Raw genomic sequence first — 18,392 nt, 5'->3', positions numbered from 1 at the left:
TGATTGTGCCTCATTTTTAAAAATCCTAAAAATACCTAATTTCATGTTAGAACCTTACTACATACACTACTGGTCATTAAAATTACTACACCACGAAGATGACGTGCTACAGTCGAGAAATTTAAACGACAGGAAGAAAATGCTGTGATATGCAAATGATTAGCTTTTCAGAGCATTCACACAAGGTTGGCGCCGGTGGAGACACATACAACGTGCTGACATGAGGAAAGTTTCCAACCGATTTCTCATACACAAACAGCAGTTGACCGGCGTTGCCTGGTGAAACGTTGTTGTGATGCCTCGTGAAAGGAGGAGAAATGCGTACCATCGCGTTTCCGACTTTGATAAAGATCGGATTGTAGACTATCGCGATTGCGGTTTATCGTATCGCGACATTTCTCCTCGCGTTGGTCTAGATCCAAAGACTGTTAGCAGAATATGGAATCGGTGGGTTCAGGAGGGTAATACGGAACGCCGTGCTGGATCTCAACGGCCTCGTATCACTAGCAGTCGAGATGACAGGCATCTTATCCGCATGGCTGTAATGGATCTTGCAACCACGTCTCGATCCTTGAGTCAAGAGATGGGGACGTTTGCAAGACAACAACCGTCTGCACGAACAGTTCGACGACGTTTGCAGCTACATGGACTATCAGCTCGGAGACCATGGCTGCGGTTACCCTTGACGCTGCATCACAGACAGGAGCGCCCGCGATGGTGTACTCAACGACGAAACTGGTGCACAAAATGTCATTTTTTCGGATGAATCCAGGTTCTGTTTACAGCATCATGATGGTCGCATCCGTGTTTGGCGACATCGCGGTGAACGTACATGGCAAGCGTGAATTCGTCATCGCCATACTGGCGTATCACCCGGCGCGATGGTGTGGGGTGCCATTGGTTACACTTTTCGGTCACCTCTTGTTCGCATTGACGGCACTTTGAACAGTGGACGTTACATTTCAGATGTGATACGACCCGTGGCTCTACCCTTCATTCGATCCCTGCGAAACCCTACATTTGAGCAGGATAATGCACGACCGCATGTTGCAGGTCCTGTACGGGCCTTTCTGGATATACAAAACGTTCGACTGATGCCCTGGCCAGCACATTTTGCAGATCTCTCACCAACTGAAAACGTCTGGTCAATGGTGGCCGTGCAACTGGCTCGTCACAATACGCCAGTCACTACTCTTGATGAACTGTGGTATCGTTTTGAAGCTGCATGGGCAGCTGTACCTGTACACGCCATCCAAGCTCTGTTTGACTCAATGCCCAGGCGTATCAAGACCGTTATTACGACCAGAGGTGGTTGTTCTGGGTACTGATTTCTCAGGATCTATGCACCCAAATAGCGTGAAAATGGAATCACATGTCAGATATAGTATAATATATTCGTCAAATGAATACCCGTTTATCATCTGCATTTCTTCTTGGTGTAGCAATTTTAATGGCCAGTAGTGCATATAATTTTTAAAAATCCAGTCAAATAAAATTTGTACGACTAAAACTACTCTTGTGGTCTTCCCAGCTAATTAGAAACTAGTAACTGAATGACAACTGGTTTGTTTGCGTGCGGGAACGCCAATGGTGATTAAGACGGCGACAGCGTACTCCAGGCTGTTCCAGCCCGCCCTGCTGCTCGCTGTGAACCGTCAGAGGGGCCGGCAGGGCACGGAGGAGCCTCGTCCTCTGTCTCAGGCAGCCTGTTTAAAATACTTGCACTGTCTTCATTCAGTCGGTCAGCGTGTATCTTGGACGTAGTGAAATATTTCACAGCGACAGTCTATTTGCGGAAAGTCAAACATGCCAAAAGTAGCCAGCTCCAAATCGTCTCTGATTCGTCGGTGGTTACAAGAATTTCCTGGTTTCTCTACAGACGGAACAGCTATTCACTGCAATGTGTGCAACAAAGACGTAAGTAAAATGTTAACCCATTCAGAGAACAGTGATGCCAGTGTTTTTGCCGAGTTAACTCAGACCAGACACATGCATAGGAAAACATATTGTTTCTAAATCTTTAATGTAGGTTAATTTTGCTAAGCAGTTTCATACGTAAATTCGTCCACGAAGTATTTCTCATTTTTTTTTTTTTAGGCACGTTCTGAACAAAGTTCGCAATTAGATTAGCATGTTGCAGGTATATTAAACACCAGGCAAATTTATAAAATAAATCAAACTTGAAACGTTTGTAAGTAAACCAAGTGCAACAAACAAAAACGAATTTCATTTTGACCTGTGTCGAGCCAGTTTCGCAGCAAACATGCAATTCAATGCAGTTGAAAATAGCCTGTTCAAAAGTTGTCTAGAGAAATAGTGACACCGCAGCATTCCATCAGAATCCACACTGAGAAAGAACTATTTAGATACTTTATATGAAAATACACTCCTGGAAATGGAAAAAAGAACACATTGACATCGGTGTGTCAGACCCACCATACTTGCTCCAGACACTGCGAGAGGGCTGTACAAGCAATGATCACACGCACGGCACAGCGGACACACCAGGAACCGCGGTGTTGGCCGTCGAATGGCGCTAGCTGCGCAGCATTTGTGCACCGCCGCCGTCAGTGTCAGCCAGTTTGCCGTGGCATACGGAGCTCCATCGCAGTCTTTAACACTGGTAGCATGCCGCGACAGCGTGGACGTGAACCGTATGTGCAGTTGACGGACTCTGAGCGAGGGCGTATAGTGGGCATGCGGGAGGCCGGGTGGACGTACCGCCGAATTGCTCAACACGTGGGGCGTGAGGTCTCCACAGTACATCGATGTTGTCGCCAGTGGTCGGCGGAAGGTGCACGTGCCCGTCGACCTGGGACCGGACCGCAGCGACGCACAGATGCACGCCAAGACCGTAGGATCCTACGCAGTGCCGTAGGGGACCGCACCGCCACTTCCCAGCAAATTAGGGACACTGTTGCTCCTGGGGTATCGGCGAGGACCATTCGCAACCGTCTCCATGAAGCTGGGCTACGGTCCCGCACACCGTTAGGCCGTCTTCCGCTCACGTCCCAACATCGTGCAGCCCGCCTCCAGTGGTGTCGCGACAGGCGTGAATGGAGGGACGAATGGAGACGTGTCGTCTTCAGCGATGAGAGTCGCTTCTGCCTTGGTGCCAATGATGGTCGTATGCGTGTTTGGCGCCGTGCAGGTGAGCGCCACAATCAGGACTGCATACGACCGAGGCACACAGGGCCAACACCCGGCATCATGGTGTGGGGAGCGATCTCCTACACTGGCCGTACACCACTGGTGATCGTCGAGGGGACACTGAATAGTGCACGGTACATCCAAACCGTCATCGAACCCATCGTTCTACCAATCCTAGACCGGCAAGGGAACTTGCTGTTCCAACAGGACAATGCACGTCCGCATGTATCCCGTGCCACCCAACGTGCTCTAGAAGGTGTAAGTCAACTACCCTGGCCAGCAAGATCTCCGGATCTGTCCCCCATTGAGCATGTTTGGGACTGGGTGAAGCGTCGTTTCACGCGGTCTGCACGTCCAGCACGAACGCTGGTCCAACTGAGGCGCCAGGTGGAAATGGCATGGCAAGCCGTTGCACAGGACTACATCCAGCATCTCTACGATCGTCTCCATGGGAGAATAGCAGCCTGCATTGCTGCGAAAGGTGGATATACACTGTACTAGTGCAGACATTGTGCATGCTCTGTTGCCTGTGTCTATGTGCCTGTGGTTCTGTCAGTGTGATCATGTGATGTATCTGACCCCAGGAATGTGTCAATAAAGTTTCCCCTTCCTGGGACAATGAATTCACGGTGTTCTTATTTCAATTTCCAGGAGTGTACATTGAGCAGGATGAGGGAAGATATAGGATAGGCGATTCATACATGTGGATCTGTGTCGATGAGACAACTGTAAGACAAGGTCGGTATGTGGGTAATTTCATTGCTGAAAAGTTAGACCCTGACACTCACTCTGTACCTCATCTGATCTGCAGCAAGGAGCTAAAACGGACAAACCAAGAAACAATTGCTCACTTTGTTAATAAAGCACTCAAATTACTTTTCCCGAACAGTCTAGATGAAAATAAAGTACTTGTAATCTACACTGAAGCAGCCGTATACATGATTGGTGCTATTAAATTGTTGAAAGTGTTTTACCCATCCTTGTTCCATATCACAAGCTTTGCCCATGCCATGAATAGTGTAGCTGAGACCAAACGTCTGGGACTGATGACCTCAGATGTTAAGTCCCATAGTGTTTAGAGCCATTTGAACGATACGTCTCGAATTTTCACATGTAGATAATCTAGTTTCAACCATCAAAAAGGGTTTTATTAAAGCACCTACAAGAATCCAGTTAATTCGAGAGGAACTTCCCAACGTACCAGTTCCACCATAACCCATATTTACTCGCTGAGGAACATGGCTAGAGGCCGTGGAATATTACAGGGAGCGTTTGGAAGACATTAAGAATATTATTCTTAAACTGCGGGAAGAGGCAGTGAGCTTTTCAGCTTAAGATCTTCTGAAGGATCCCACAATTTCCAACGACATTGCGTAAATCAAATCTCATTATGCATTTTAGACCCTATTATCAAAGCTATAGAGTGTTCAGGGAAACCAGTCTACACCCAACTGCGATTGATAGAAGAGGTGACAGAAAAAATCAACTTGGTCCCAGGTTCTAATGGTATGAAATTTAGTGAGAAATTAAAGACAGTGCTAAAAAAAAGGGAATGACCACCCTCTGCACAGTGGCTGACATCTTATCAGATAAATCACCAGAAAATGAGCGTGTGGTCCCACTGAGCCCAATACCATCATTTAAATATGCTCCAGTGACATCTGTTGACGTGGAACGCTCATTCTCGGCATATAAGATGCTATTAACAGACAAGAGATGCAGTTTGTCAACGGAAAATCTGGAGAAAGTTATTTACTGTGACTGTAATTATGGACATGGACAATAATATAATGTGGATTTTTGTCTACCTATTTATCTTTAATTTAATTGATGAAAGGAGAAAGTATAAAAATGCAGTAAATGAAGCAGGCAAAAAGGAATACAAACGTCTCAAAAATGAGATCGACAGGAAGTGCAAAATGGCTAAGCAGGGATGGCTAGAGGACAAATGTAAGGATGTAAAGGCTTATCTCATTAGGGGTAAGAAAGATACTGCCTACAGGAAAATTAAAGAGACCTTTGGAAATAAGAGAACCACTTGTATGAACATCAAGAGCTCAGATGGAAACCCAGTTCTAAGCAAAGAAGGGAAAGCAGAAAGGTGGAAGGAGTATATAGAGGGTCTATACAAGGGCGATGTACTTGAGGACAATATTATGGAAATGGAAGAGGATGTAGATGAAGATGAAATGGGAGATACGATACTGCGTGAAGAGTTTGACAGAGCACTGAAAGACGTGACTCGAAACAAGGCCCCCGGAGTAGACAACATTCCATTGGAACTACTGACAGCCATGGGAGAGCCAGTCCTGACAAAACTCTACCATCTGGTGAGCAAGGTGTATGAAACAGGCGAAATACCCTCAGACTTCAAGAAGAATATAATAATTCCAATTCCAAAGAAAGCACGTGTTGACAGATGTGAAAATTACCGAACTATCAGTTTAATAAGTCACAGCTGCAAAATACTAACGCGAATTCTTTACAGACGAATGGAAAAACTAGTAGAAGCCGACTTCGGGAAAGATCAGTTTGGGTTCCGTAGAAATGTTGGAACACGTGAGGCAATACTGACTCTACGACTTATCTTAGAAACTAGATTAAGGAAGGGCAAACCTACGTTGCTAGCATTTGTAGACTTAGAGAAAGCTTTTGACAATGTTTACTGGAATACTCTCTTTGAAATTCTGAAGGTGGAAGGGGTAAAATACAGGGAGCGAAAGGCTATTTACAATTTGTACAGAAACCAGATGGCAGTTATAAGAGTCGATGGACATGAAAGGGAAGCAGTGGTTGGGAAGGCAGTGAGACAGGGTTGTAATCTCTACCAGATGTTATTCAATCTGTATATTGAGCAAGCAGTAAAGGAAACAAAAGAAAAATTCGGAGTAGTTATTAAAATCCAGGGAGAAGAAATAAAAAGTTTGAGGTTCGCCGATGACATTGTAATTCTGTCAGAGACAGCGAAGGTCTTGGAAGAGCAGTTGAACGGAATGGATAGTTTCTTGAAGGGAGGATATGGATGAACATCAACAAAAGCAAAACGAGGATAATGGAATGTAGTCGAATTAAATCGAGTGATGCTGAGGGAATGAGACACTTAAAGTAGTAAAGGAGTTTTGCTATTTGGGGAGCAAAAGAACTGATGATTGTCGAAGTAGAGAGGATATAAAATGTAGACTGGCAATGGCAAGGAAAGCGTTTCTGAAGAAGAGAAATTTGTTAGCATCGAGTATTGATTTAAGTGTCAGGAAGTCATTTCTGAAAGTATTTGTATGGAGTGTATGGAAGTGAAACATGGACTATAAATAATTTGTACAAGAAGAGAATAGAAGCTTTCGAAATGTGGTGCCACAGAAGAATGCTGAAGATTAGATGGGTAGATCACATAAGTAATGAGGAAGTATTGAATAGGATTGTGAGAAGAGAAGTTTGTGGCACAAATCGACCAGAATAAGGGATCGGTTGGTAGGACATGTTCTCAGGCATCGAGGGATCACCAATTTAGTATTGGAGGGCAGCGTGAAGGGTAAAAATCGTAGATGGAGACCAAGAGATGAATACACTAAGCAGATTCGGAAGGATGTAGGTTGCAGTAGGTACTGGGAGATGAAGAAGCTTGCACAGGATAGAGTAGCATGGAGAGCTACATCACACCAGTTTCAGGAGTGAAGACCACAACAACAACAACATTTATCTTTCTAGATAATAAAATGTCAGATTTTGGTTACCTATTTCTGATTTTTATAACCAGTTTTGTTAGTGATAGAGCCTATTTTAGGTACCTAATTTAAGATTCTTAGAACCTAAAAGTCCGAGGTCTACTGATGATATATTGTCTGTGATGAGAAATCGCCGACCAGCACAACATACTGGGTTCTACTAAGCACATCAGCGTGGGTAGACCGTTCAAATGGTTCAAATGGCTCTGAGAACTATGGGACTTAACTTCTGAGGTCATCAGTCCCCTAGAACTTAGAACTACTTAAACCTAACTAACCTAAGGACATCACACACATCCATGCCCGAGGCAGGACTCGAACCTGCGACCGTAGCGGTCCCGCGGTTCCAGACTGTAGCGCCTATAACCGCATGGCCACAACGGCCGGCTAGGGAGACCGTCAACGCGTTACTCGTGGCAACGTTTGATGCCTAAATTTGTCCCAGGTCGTTCTAAACCTCAAATAGTGGCTGACGAGGGACTTTGGCAGGTAAGACAATAGAAGTGTAATTATCCAAGAAATGGTAAACAATGTTCTTAAAAGTATTATTAACTGGTTTCCTGCGAATGGTTTCTCTCTCAGTTCAAAAAAGACACAACGAATTTAGTTCTGCACATCTATAGGTATTACACCAGTAGCAAGTGTAACCCATGTTGACGGAATAATAGACGAGCGGGGGGAGGGGAGGGGGTGAAATTCAAAATTTTTAGGTGCCCATATTGATGAGAATTTAAATTGGAAATAGCAAATTTTGGAACTCCTAAAACAACTTAGTTTACTGAACTTTACACTTCAAATCATTACGAATTTTGGAGGAGAGTCAAATCAGTAAGTTGACATTTTTTCATATTTTCATTCAATAACTTCATATGGAATAATGTTGTGGAGTAACTCATCTTTAAGAATAAAAGTCTTCATAGCTAAAAAACGTGCTGTAAGAATAATATGCGGTGATCAATCACGGTCATCTAGGTAGACATCCGCTTGAAGACTCAGCATTCTGCCTATTGCTTCACAGTATATTCATTTCCTCATTTGTCCATTTGCTCAAGGTTTGAAACTTGAATTGCTATCACTCGGTCACCAGCGTATGATATAAATTAGCATGCTCCATTTATGAATTTGTCGTTTTTGTAGATTTTAAACTTAATCTGTCGTTTGATCGGTCTATGCCAGCAGATAATTCCGCTACTGAATCAGTATTGCCTGAATTACTATCTCGTTTTCATAGTCTGAAATGAAGTTTGTTGTAAATAATCGACTGAAGCTCAAATGGAACAATGATGTACACAATTACAACACCAGAAGGAAAAATGATATTCATTACTCCACATAGGTGTCGTCTTTAGCACAAAAAGGGGTGCACAACGCTGCCCCAGAATATTTGATCCCTTACCCAGTGATACAAAATGGCTGACACAGCAAAGTAAAATTTGAAAACAAACTGAAGAAGTTTCTCCTTGACAACGCCTTCTATTCAGCAGAAGAGCTTCCATTATTGTAATGTGTAAAAGGTGGTGGGTAGAAATTACTTACTCGAATGTTTTTTAAAGGAAATAAAAACTTATAATTGGTCAGCATGTAACCAAATTTACAAATTAATTTGCGATTTGAAAGTAAGATGACTCGTTCCACATAATTACGATTTGTTGTGCGAAATGATTCATGGAACGTGGAACTAACTAACTAACTACTAACTTAACTAATCAGATCATATCCCAGTTTAACTAATTAAATAGCTCATTAACGGCTGATTTGAATTCCATAGCCGATTCCCTGAGCAGAAAAACTGACTCAGCGAATAATAAAATGGAAAAGGCTCTGAATGACAGCGTGGAAGAATTACCACGGAAGTAGGCGTGTGGTAAGAAAGAATGAGTACATTTCGAAACGAAATTGAACCAGTCAAAATGGTTCAAATGGCTGTGAGCACTATGGGACTCAACATCTTAGGTCATAAGTCCCCTAGAACTTAGAACTACTTAAAGCTAACTAACCTAAGGACATCACACACACCCATGCCCGAGGCAGGATTCGAACCTGCGACCGTAGCAGTCCCGCGGTTCCGGACTGTAGCGCCAGAACCGCACGGCCACCAGGGCCGGCTTGAACCAGTCAATAGTAAACTTTAGTAAACATGTGTCGTGTATACAGGCTGTTGTTCACAGTTTGTATGAAATGATGTGTTGTCAGTTTAAAATGGTGAATGAAAATACGACGAAAATGAGACAGTAGTTCAGTCAATACTGATTCAGTTACAAAACAATCTCCAGGTGCAGACTGATGAAACAACGGATTAAGTTTAAAATCCACAAAAAAAACAGAGTCTTAAATGACGAATGCTTATATTTATTATACGCCGGTTGTAACACCATGGCTCTAATGCTCTACTGATTTATTTTGTCTCTGTTTCATTTAATGTTTCATCATTGAGCTTCTGTAAATGTATTTGTTTGAATCGATAACATAAAATTGTATACTCCTTTCTTTATACAAACTTTGATGTCATGATTTGATTGTATGCTGTGTAGCATAACTATCATTTATATTCTTTGTCCCATTTGGAGGGAACAAAACTTAATATATATAATTGTAATTTTGTGTGAATAATTTTTTGTAGAAGTGTCAATATGTGAAAATGTTCTGTTTTATTTAATGTGTTTGTTTGCTGTTATGTAAACTGCTGACCTTCACTTAGGGCTCTTAGTTAGTCTGTATGTAAAAGGTGTAGGGGTTCCCCTCGGGAACGGAACAGCGTAGCGCGCGCAAAAATGTGGTTGGCCTAGGTGGAAAAGGTGGGACTGATAGTCAGTCGGGGACGAGCAGTCAGTCGAAGGCGAGCTACGAGTCGGGAACGAGCCAGCAGTCAGAGATGAGCTACGAGTATGTGCACTGCCGTGTAAAAGTTGCATAGTGCTGGTTTCGAGAGAGGCTTTTCTGTTATTTTCCAATGCCTCGGATGGATGGATAAATCGCTGGGCTATTCTGGAGTTTGTATCTACCATCGCCACCAGGAAATGACAAATTCCAGCAATTCTGCCTGCAATTCCACCTACCAACATGCAGTTGCCACCACATTGCGCAATCATTGCAACGTAACACGGTAATGATGTACAGTGAAGGATCAGCTTAATGGATGTGTTATTGTGCTGAAATATAAGGTAATTTATATCTGAATTTATGTACCAACCTTGATTTTCTCCTCATCATAACACCTCTCAGGGTCCTCTCCGTTTGAACTAAAGTGATTACCGAGTGTCCTTACTGAAAGTACGTTAAAAATCCAGTTTTCTAATTAATGCCTCTTGAACATAGTAAAGTGAAAGTTAAAGTTAATGTGGCAAGAGAGTGAGTTAGAGTTAATGATGCTTGCTGAAAATAACATTCTTAGTAAAAATGCTTATTAATGTGTTGTTGCCAACTTCAAATTAAACTCTCTCAAGACTGAGGCTTATAGAGTTTTGCTAAGTAAATGATCACATTACTGCCTTGTTGATCTCACAAAGTGGGTCAGTATCTTACATTAGTGTTAATTTTATGTCTCACGGTAGTAAAAAATAGAAAACTGCATAATAGGAAATTATATGTTCATGATTACTAAGTGCTTGTCTCTCTTGTGTGCATATTAACAGTATAAAGACCACTCACTTTGTGTAAGTCCTGAAAGTAATAGTGTGTTTCGGTAGCTGTTATAATTTTGCAAATAGTTTGTGTTGTTCCAACTGTTGGTTTCAATCTTAAAACATAGGTGTGTCAGAGTTCATTGCACTCGCGTGTGGCCAAGTCTAGGTTGTGTTTGTCCGTTATAATTACTAATAACTATTTTCTTGAACGAGAATGTTAATCATTCTCATGCCTAGTTAGGCTGGCGACCGGTTTCGTTATTCATTAAACAGTGCAGATAATCAAAATTTCGTTTGTTACTGTTCAAATATTTACGTAATTCTGACTTTCATTTCCGATAAGCCACTTCCGTTAGGGACAACACGGTCAACATAACAAAATTCCTCTCAGAGGGTAACACTGCTCTGTTGATTTGCACTATAATTGCTTTTACAAAAGAGTTTTATGTCACAACCTGTTTCTAGTATTGAGGTTATGGTGCAGTAGTAACAGCAGTTAGGAGTGTTATACGTGGCTTTTCCGTGACAGGACTATTTTGTTCTGTTGGGGACATACTACCTAATAAACCAAACTTGGTACTACATAGTATAAGCTACGTAAATACGCTGTTGTAGTGTTATACGGTGACCAAGTGATAGCAACTCAGGTTTCAAGCCCTGAGCAAATGAATAGTCAGTCAGAGGTGTCACTTACAAGGGAAATGTGTAACCACTAGCGCCGAGAAGCGCACGAATATGTGTGTAGAATATAAATCGCTCATCCCAAAAACACAGTGGTGTGAGCGGTGCGTAAGTAGAATTGAGCGTCTAACGACGAGAGGCGTCTGAATGACCACATATTCAAGCTCTAAGAGACGAACTTTGATAACGCAAAGAAATAAAATGTCTACATAATGGAACAAAGAGCACACGTCTTGTGATATTGTGGCGTGTTGCTATATTTTCCTCTGCTTAAAGTAATTAAAAGTAATTACTTTGTTTGAACAACAAACTTTTTCTACTGGCCTGATAAATGATAATGCTGCACTGCCATTCAGTCTCCAAAGTGAAGGTGTGTTCAGTGACGTGATCAAAGCAAAGTGTGACGGAACAGTATACACACCGACTAAATCCACTTTTCTACTTTCAATGTTATTTCTGCTTTCAAGCAGTCCAGTATCAAACTCAACACTAGTTACATTTTCAAATAATAGTATTAGTGTGTCAATGTCACCTGCCTTTGGCAAGCAAATTGTAATATAGGCTGGTACATCAATGTAGAAAGTTGATTGTGTAGCGCAAAGTAATGAAGTCCGATGATGAAATAACGATCGTGTACTTTACTCGAGGTTTTTCACATTCAGGTCTTACAAAATCAATTAACTTTCTCATGTAGAACTTATATTGCATAAATAAGTATAAATTAAGAGGTTGGCAACATTTTGTTGTCTTCGGTGCAAGCGTAATTGCTTGTACGGAAAACTTTGATTTAATAGAGAACGACCTTTATGGCCTGCACAGCAATGGCGCTAAAAGACAACAGCTGCGTTTTGAATGCGAATGGGTCGTTCAACTGTTTTCAAAATTAACGATTTATATTCTACGCACATTCTTGTGCGATTCTGAGCATTCGATGTCACGCACTTGCCTGTCAGTACACTCTCAAATCAAACTCCGCGATGCTCCCTAAATCTGAAGCCTGAAAATTGCTATGTAGTCCGAGAAAGGGGCCACTTTTTACTGTACTATAAAATACCGCCACATTTGTGAATGAATCGTGGGAAGAATGTTTTGTTATAAAACGGCATTCAAGTTTTCGATTTGCTTTATCTGGACGAGAGAATTACGTATACCTCTTTACGAATTTTTGACCAATTAATCCCTGAAACCAAATTCTCTGCTGCGTTGGCTTCCTATAGATACTAGACGTCTCTCTGCGGGCGCCTGTCTGCTGAGATTCTTCAGTATTTCCGATAGAGTACAGTATTTCGTGAGAATATACATCTACATCTACGTGATTACTCTGCTATTCACAATAAAGTGCCTGGCAGAGGGTTCAATGAACCACCTTCAAGCTGTGTCTATACTGTTACAATCTCGGAGGGCACGCGGGAAAAACGAGCACTTAAATTTTTCTGTGCGAGCCCTGATTTCTCTTATTTTTTAGGTGGGTGCCAACAGAATGTTTTCGCAATCGGTGGAGAAAACTGGTGATTGAAATTTCATGAGATGACCCCGTCGCAACGAAAAACGCTTTTGATTTAATGATTGCCACTCCAATTCACGTATCATGTCTGTGACACTATCTCCCCTATTTCACGATAATACAGAACGAGCTGCCCTTCTTTGTACTTTTTCAATGTCGTCCGTCAGTCCCACCCGATGCGGATCCCACACCGCACAGCAATACTCCAGAATAGGGCGGACAAGCAGTCTCTTTAGTAGAGCTGTGGCACCTTTTAAGTGTTCTGCCAATGAATCACAGTCTTTGGTTTGCTCTACCCACAATATTATCTATGTGATCGTTCCAGTTTAGGTTATTTGTAATTGTAATCCCTAAGTATTTAGTTGAATTTACAGCCTTCACATTTGTGGGACTTATCGCATAATCGAAAGCTAGCTCTCTTAGTACCCATGTGACTAACTTCACAATTTTCCTAATTTCAGGGTCAATTGCTACTTGTCACACCATGCAAATATCTTATCTAAATCATTTTTCAAGCCGTTTTGATCATCTGATGACTTTACAAGACGTAAGAGACAGCATCACCTGCAAACAATCTAAGACGGCTACTCAGATACTTTCTGAGCGACGGCCTAGCAACACGTCCTCTTTCCACAAGATACAGAGTAACAGTCTTTTCTTTTAATAAAATTAATTGTCTTTTTTTTTAGAGTCCACACTCAAAGATTCTCTAATACTATCGTTGCGGCGATTGCGCGCTAAAGAGTTTCTTGCTGTTCAGCTGCGCTTCACTTCACTTCAAGTACTTTTTGAATCACGTTTACATTTTCGGTATTTACATACATTACTGAGCTTCTCAGAACAAAATCCGGCACAAATTAGTTAAAAAAACCAGTGAGGCACACATAACATTACAATAGGTCGCCCTGCAGGGACAGGTAAGCACCACGTCTGTACCAGATGTTCCAGCTGATTCACGTCTAGATCCAGTGGCCTGCAGAGGAGGCAAAAAATATGTTTGCAGCACTCAATATGTTTACTGCACTCAGTTGTAGGGTAAATAACAAGTGGAATCTCAAAACTGGCGTGCATCTGACGTACTTCCGCTTCTTGAATGCTCAAAAAAGCGTGGACGGGAAGTGAGGAACACAAAGTGTTTGAAGAAATGAATGATAAGTTCAGCACTAGCTTTTCACATTATTGAATAACTTCTACTACGCAATCTCACGAAAAGTAGATTGCTGTTTGATCTTGCTTACTTACAACAGTGGTCCCTTAGGTATGAAAAGCTACGAAAACTTGGCCTCAAAGCTATCCGCAACACGGCCAAGTAACTAACAGAGTCGTATTTTAAACCTAAAAGAACAGTAACTTCCTCCAAATTGCAATACGTCAACAACTGGAGAAGAAGCTGATCATTCAAGGAGGCAGCAACCAAAATTCAGGTACCAGTTACGACTTACAGTAAAAATCTCAATTAAAAACTAATCTCTCTCTCTCCAAACACATATATAAATATTGATGTTGTTGTTGTGGTCTTCAGTCCTGAGACTGGTTTGATTCAGCTCTCCATGCTACTCTATCCTGTGCGAGCTTCTTCATCTCCCAGTACCTACTGCAGCCTACATCCTTCTGAATCTGCTTGGTGTATTCATCTCTTGGTCTTCCTCAACGATTTTTACCCTCCACGCTGCCCTCCAATACTAAATTGGTGATCCCTCGATGTCTCAGAACATGTCCTACCAACCGATCCCTTCTTCTGGTCAAGTTGTGCCACAAGCTCCTCTTCTCCCCAATTCTATTCAATACCTCCTCATTAGTTATGTGATCTACCCGTCTAATCTTCAGCGTTCTTCTGTAGCACCACATTTCGAAAGCTTCTATTCTCTTCTTGTCTAAACTATTTATCGTCCACGTTTCACTTCCATACATGGCTACAGTCCAAACAAATACTTTGAGAAACGACTTCCTGACATTTAAATCTATACTCGATGTTAACAAATTTCTCTTCTTCAGAAACGCTTTCCTTGCAATTGCCAGTCTACATTTTATATCCTCTCTACTTCGACCATCATCAGTTATTTTGTTCCCCAAATAGCAAAACTCCTTTACTACTTTAAGTGTCTCATTTCCTAATCTAATTCCTTCAGCATCACTCCACTTTATTCGACTACATTTAATTATCCTCGTTTTGCTTTTGTTGATGTTCATCTTATATCCTCCTTTCAAGACACTATCCATTCCGTTCAACTGCTCTTCCAAGTCCTTTGCAGTCTCTGAAGGAATTACAATGTCATCGGCGAACCTCAACGTTTTTATTTCTTCTCTATGGATTTTAAAACCTACTCCGAATTTTTCTTGTGTTTCCTTTACTGCTTTCTCAATATACATATTGAATAAGATCGGGGATAGGCTACAACCCTGTCTCACTCCCTTCCCAACCACTGCTTCCCTTTCATGCCCCTTGACTCTTATAACTGCCGTCTGCTTTCTGTACAAATTGTAAATAGCCTTTCGCTCCCTATATTTTACCACTGCCACCTTCAGAATTTGAAAGAGGGTATTCCAGTAAACATTGTCAAAAGCTTTATCTAAGTCTACAAATGCTAGCAACGTCGGTTTGCCTTTCCTTAATCTTTCTTCTAAGATAAGTCGTAGGGCCAGTATTGCCTCACGTGTTCCAACATTTCTACGTAATCCAAACTGATCTTCCCCGAGGTCGGTTTCTATCAGTTTTTCCATTCGTCTGTAAAGAATTCGCGTTAGTATTTTGCAGCTTTGACTTGTTAAACTGATAGTTCGGTAATTTTCACATCTGTCAACACCTGCTATCTTTGGGATTGGAATTATTATATTCTTCTTGAAGTCTGAGAGTATTTAGCCTGTCTCATACATCTTGCTCACCAGATGGTAGAGTTTTGTCAGGAATGGCTCTCCCAAGGCTGTCAGTAGTTCTAATGGAATGTTGTCTACTCCGGGGGCCTTGTTTCGAGTCAGGTCTTTCAGTGCTCTGTCAAACTCTTCACGCACTATCATATCTCCCATTTCATCTTCATCTACCTCCTCTTCCATTACCATAATATTGTCCTCAAGTACATCGCCCTTGTATAGACCCTCTGTATACTCCATCCACCTTTCTGCTTTCCCTTCTTTGCTTAGAACTGGTTTTCCTTCTGAGCTATTGATATTCATACAAGTGGTTCTCTTTTCTCCAAAGGTCTCTTTAATTTTCCTGTAGGCAGTATCTATCTTACCCCCAGTGAGATAAGTCTCTACATCCTTACATTTGTCCTCTAGCCAACCCTGCTTAGCCATTATGCACTTCCTGTCAATATCATTTTTGAGACGTTTGTATTCCTTTTTGCTTGCTTCATTTACTGCATTTTTATATTTTCTCCTTTCATCATTTTAATTCAATATTTCTTCTGTTACCCAAGGGTTTCTACTAGCCCTCGTCTTTTTACCTACTTGATCCTCTGCTGCCTTCACTATTTCATCCCTCAAAGCTACCCATTCTTCTTCTACTGCATTTCTTTCCCCCGTTCCCGTCAATTGTTCCCTTATGCTCTCCCTGAAACTCTGTACAACCTCTGGTATAGTCAGTTTATCCAGGTGCCATCTCCTTAAATTCCCACCTTTTTGCAGTTTCGTCAGTTTTAATCTACAGTTCATAACCAATAGATTTTGGTCAGAGTCCACATCTGCCCTTGGAAATGTCTTACAGTTTAAAACCTGGTTTCTAAATCTCTGTCTTACCATTATATAATCTATTTGATAGCTTTTAGTATCTTCAGGGTTCTTCCATGTGTACAACCTTCTTTCATGGTTCTTGAACCAAGTGGTTTAAATATTGATACTATTATTAAAAAAAAGTCATTTTACACTGCAGTGTAGGCAGGTGGGCCGGTACTCACCCTGGGCACGTAGGGCAACACGTCCTTGAGTGTGTTGCGGTAGAAGTGCGACTTCTGGGTGGGGTCCTTCATGTTGATCACGTCCAGGAACTGCAGCGCGTGCACCGAGGGGTCGCTGCAACAAACAGTGAGTCACGAGTTACGCGTGACTGTTTGCGTGCTAATATCTGATTGTGATTATCAGGAGGAGGAAAATATTGTCAGCGATAGGGTGACATTTGCCGACAGACAGCGTAAGGGCGGGCGCAGCGCACGTCACTTGGAATCGATATTAGTAAACGGCGCACAGACCCAATTGCAGGTGATCAGTCTACCTGCTTCCGGCGGCAACAAAAAATTGATTTTTCAGTATTTCGCATAATTACTGACCGAATTTCGAAATTCAAAATGCCGTCATACTCTTCTCATTAAGAGGCATAATATTATGTCCAAGGTTTAACTCATTAGGACAAGTATTACAATTGGAATGCGTGTACATGTCTAGAGGCAGTGTAACTCACGACTTGCATATCACCCTGACTATATCCATCCAGTACTTCGAAACTGAAGCACTTAGCGACTTCCAACAACGTTAGACATTATTTCAACAGTTTAATCACTTGCAAGCTTATCGCTTAATTTGTAACACATTAACTCATTTGTAAAGTAATTAAACGTTTGGTGCTCTTTTATGTACGGGATTTCGATTTGTGAGGTCTCCTGGCAAGACATTTACAAAATCGTTATAATATATAAAATAAATTAATAAAAATAAACATTTATCTGTATTATTATTATTTCATTACTGTATGAATGGTTGTAGATTATGTATAAAAGGAAATAACAATTTTTCATTTTTATGTTTGTGCAATATTTATGTATTTATATTTCACAAATAACATCTGTGGTCGGCGAATGTATGTATCAAAGCAGGTAATGAAAAATAATTAAAAAGATGCTTATTAAATTGCCTATAAATAGTGGAGGTTAAAAACTTACTCTCCCTGTCTTCTTGTAGCCGTTAAAGTTGTAAGAGCTTGTGACGCTCGCTGGAATTCTTAGGTAGCCTTCGTTTGCCCTTTGATCGAGAAAGACGCCATTGGAGGCTGATATTTGTAAAAGGTGTGTACTTTCAATTTATGTTGATTTTTCGAATACAGAAATCGTTAAAATTATTACCTGTAATAATTTATTGCTAGCTTGCCCAAGATTTCATTCCACATTCTTAGCCGTTTTCAGCATATTACGAATTTTTCATGACACGGAGCCGCGCGGCGATTGTGGAACCGCTGCCGCGACAAATTCAAATTAAATTGAATGAAAGCAGTTTTCCCGCAATATAGCGGGTAGGAAACGGTACATTAAAATGATCTCTTTCAGCTTCCTGGAGACTTCAGAGGGAAATTGTGGATTTTATTATGTCATTTTCAGATGGACATGGGCAGCTGCTATTATGTTATCAGTTTCGTAAATAATCCATGAGTGGTAAAGTTTTACTTGTGTATGATCAAAGACTGCTCTGCAAAACCTGTTCTGGCTAGTAACATAATAATCAAATTTCATTTTATTTAGTTGCTTGCTCTCATGTTAGTCGTGGCAGTTAATAATGTTCATATATTTAAAAAAATATACTGAAGCTTTTATGTTTAGTGAACATAGCATACTGTAACTTACGTACAGGTCATTCAAGAGATGAAAGTAGCGAAGGGCATTTTTTTATTCCATAATTAATTACAGTAATGATACCATGTTCAATATCTAACAAGCCAGATCACTGTTATATAAAAATAGTTTGCAAATTAAAGATCGTACGTCCACAGCAGAAAATCGTTCAGTGTTG

The 18,392-nt window shown here is 41.3% G+C and overlaps 1 protein-coding gene across 1 annotated transcript in view; it reads right to left on the bottom strand.

Moving 5' to 3' along the window:
* The window catches only part of LOC126260294 (SCY1-like protein 2), a 963,146-nt gene that overhangs the window by 262,250 nt on the left and 682,504 nt on the right, over nucleotides 1–18,392 (bottom strand). The window contains exon 9 of the mRNA XM_049957618.1: nucleotides 16,574–16,688. Within this exon, the coding sequence (XP_049813575.1) occupies nucleotides 16,574–16,688 (115 nt within the window). The remainder of the gene's footprint in view (nucleotides 1–16,573; nucleotides 16,689–18,392) is intronic.

This window comes from Schistocerca nitens, chromosome 5, assembly GCF_023898315.1.
Source record: "Schistocerca nitens isolate TAMUIC-IGC-003100 chromosome 5, iqSchNite1.1, whole genome shotgun sequence".
NCBI classification, from domain to species: domain Eukaryota; kingdom Metazoa; phylum Arthropoda; class Insecta; order Orthoptera; family Acrididae; genus Schistocerca; species Schistocerca nitens.
The sequence above is the reverse complement of the archived record's forward strand: the minus strand, read 5'-3'. Positions and strand labels throughout refer to the sequence as shown.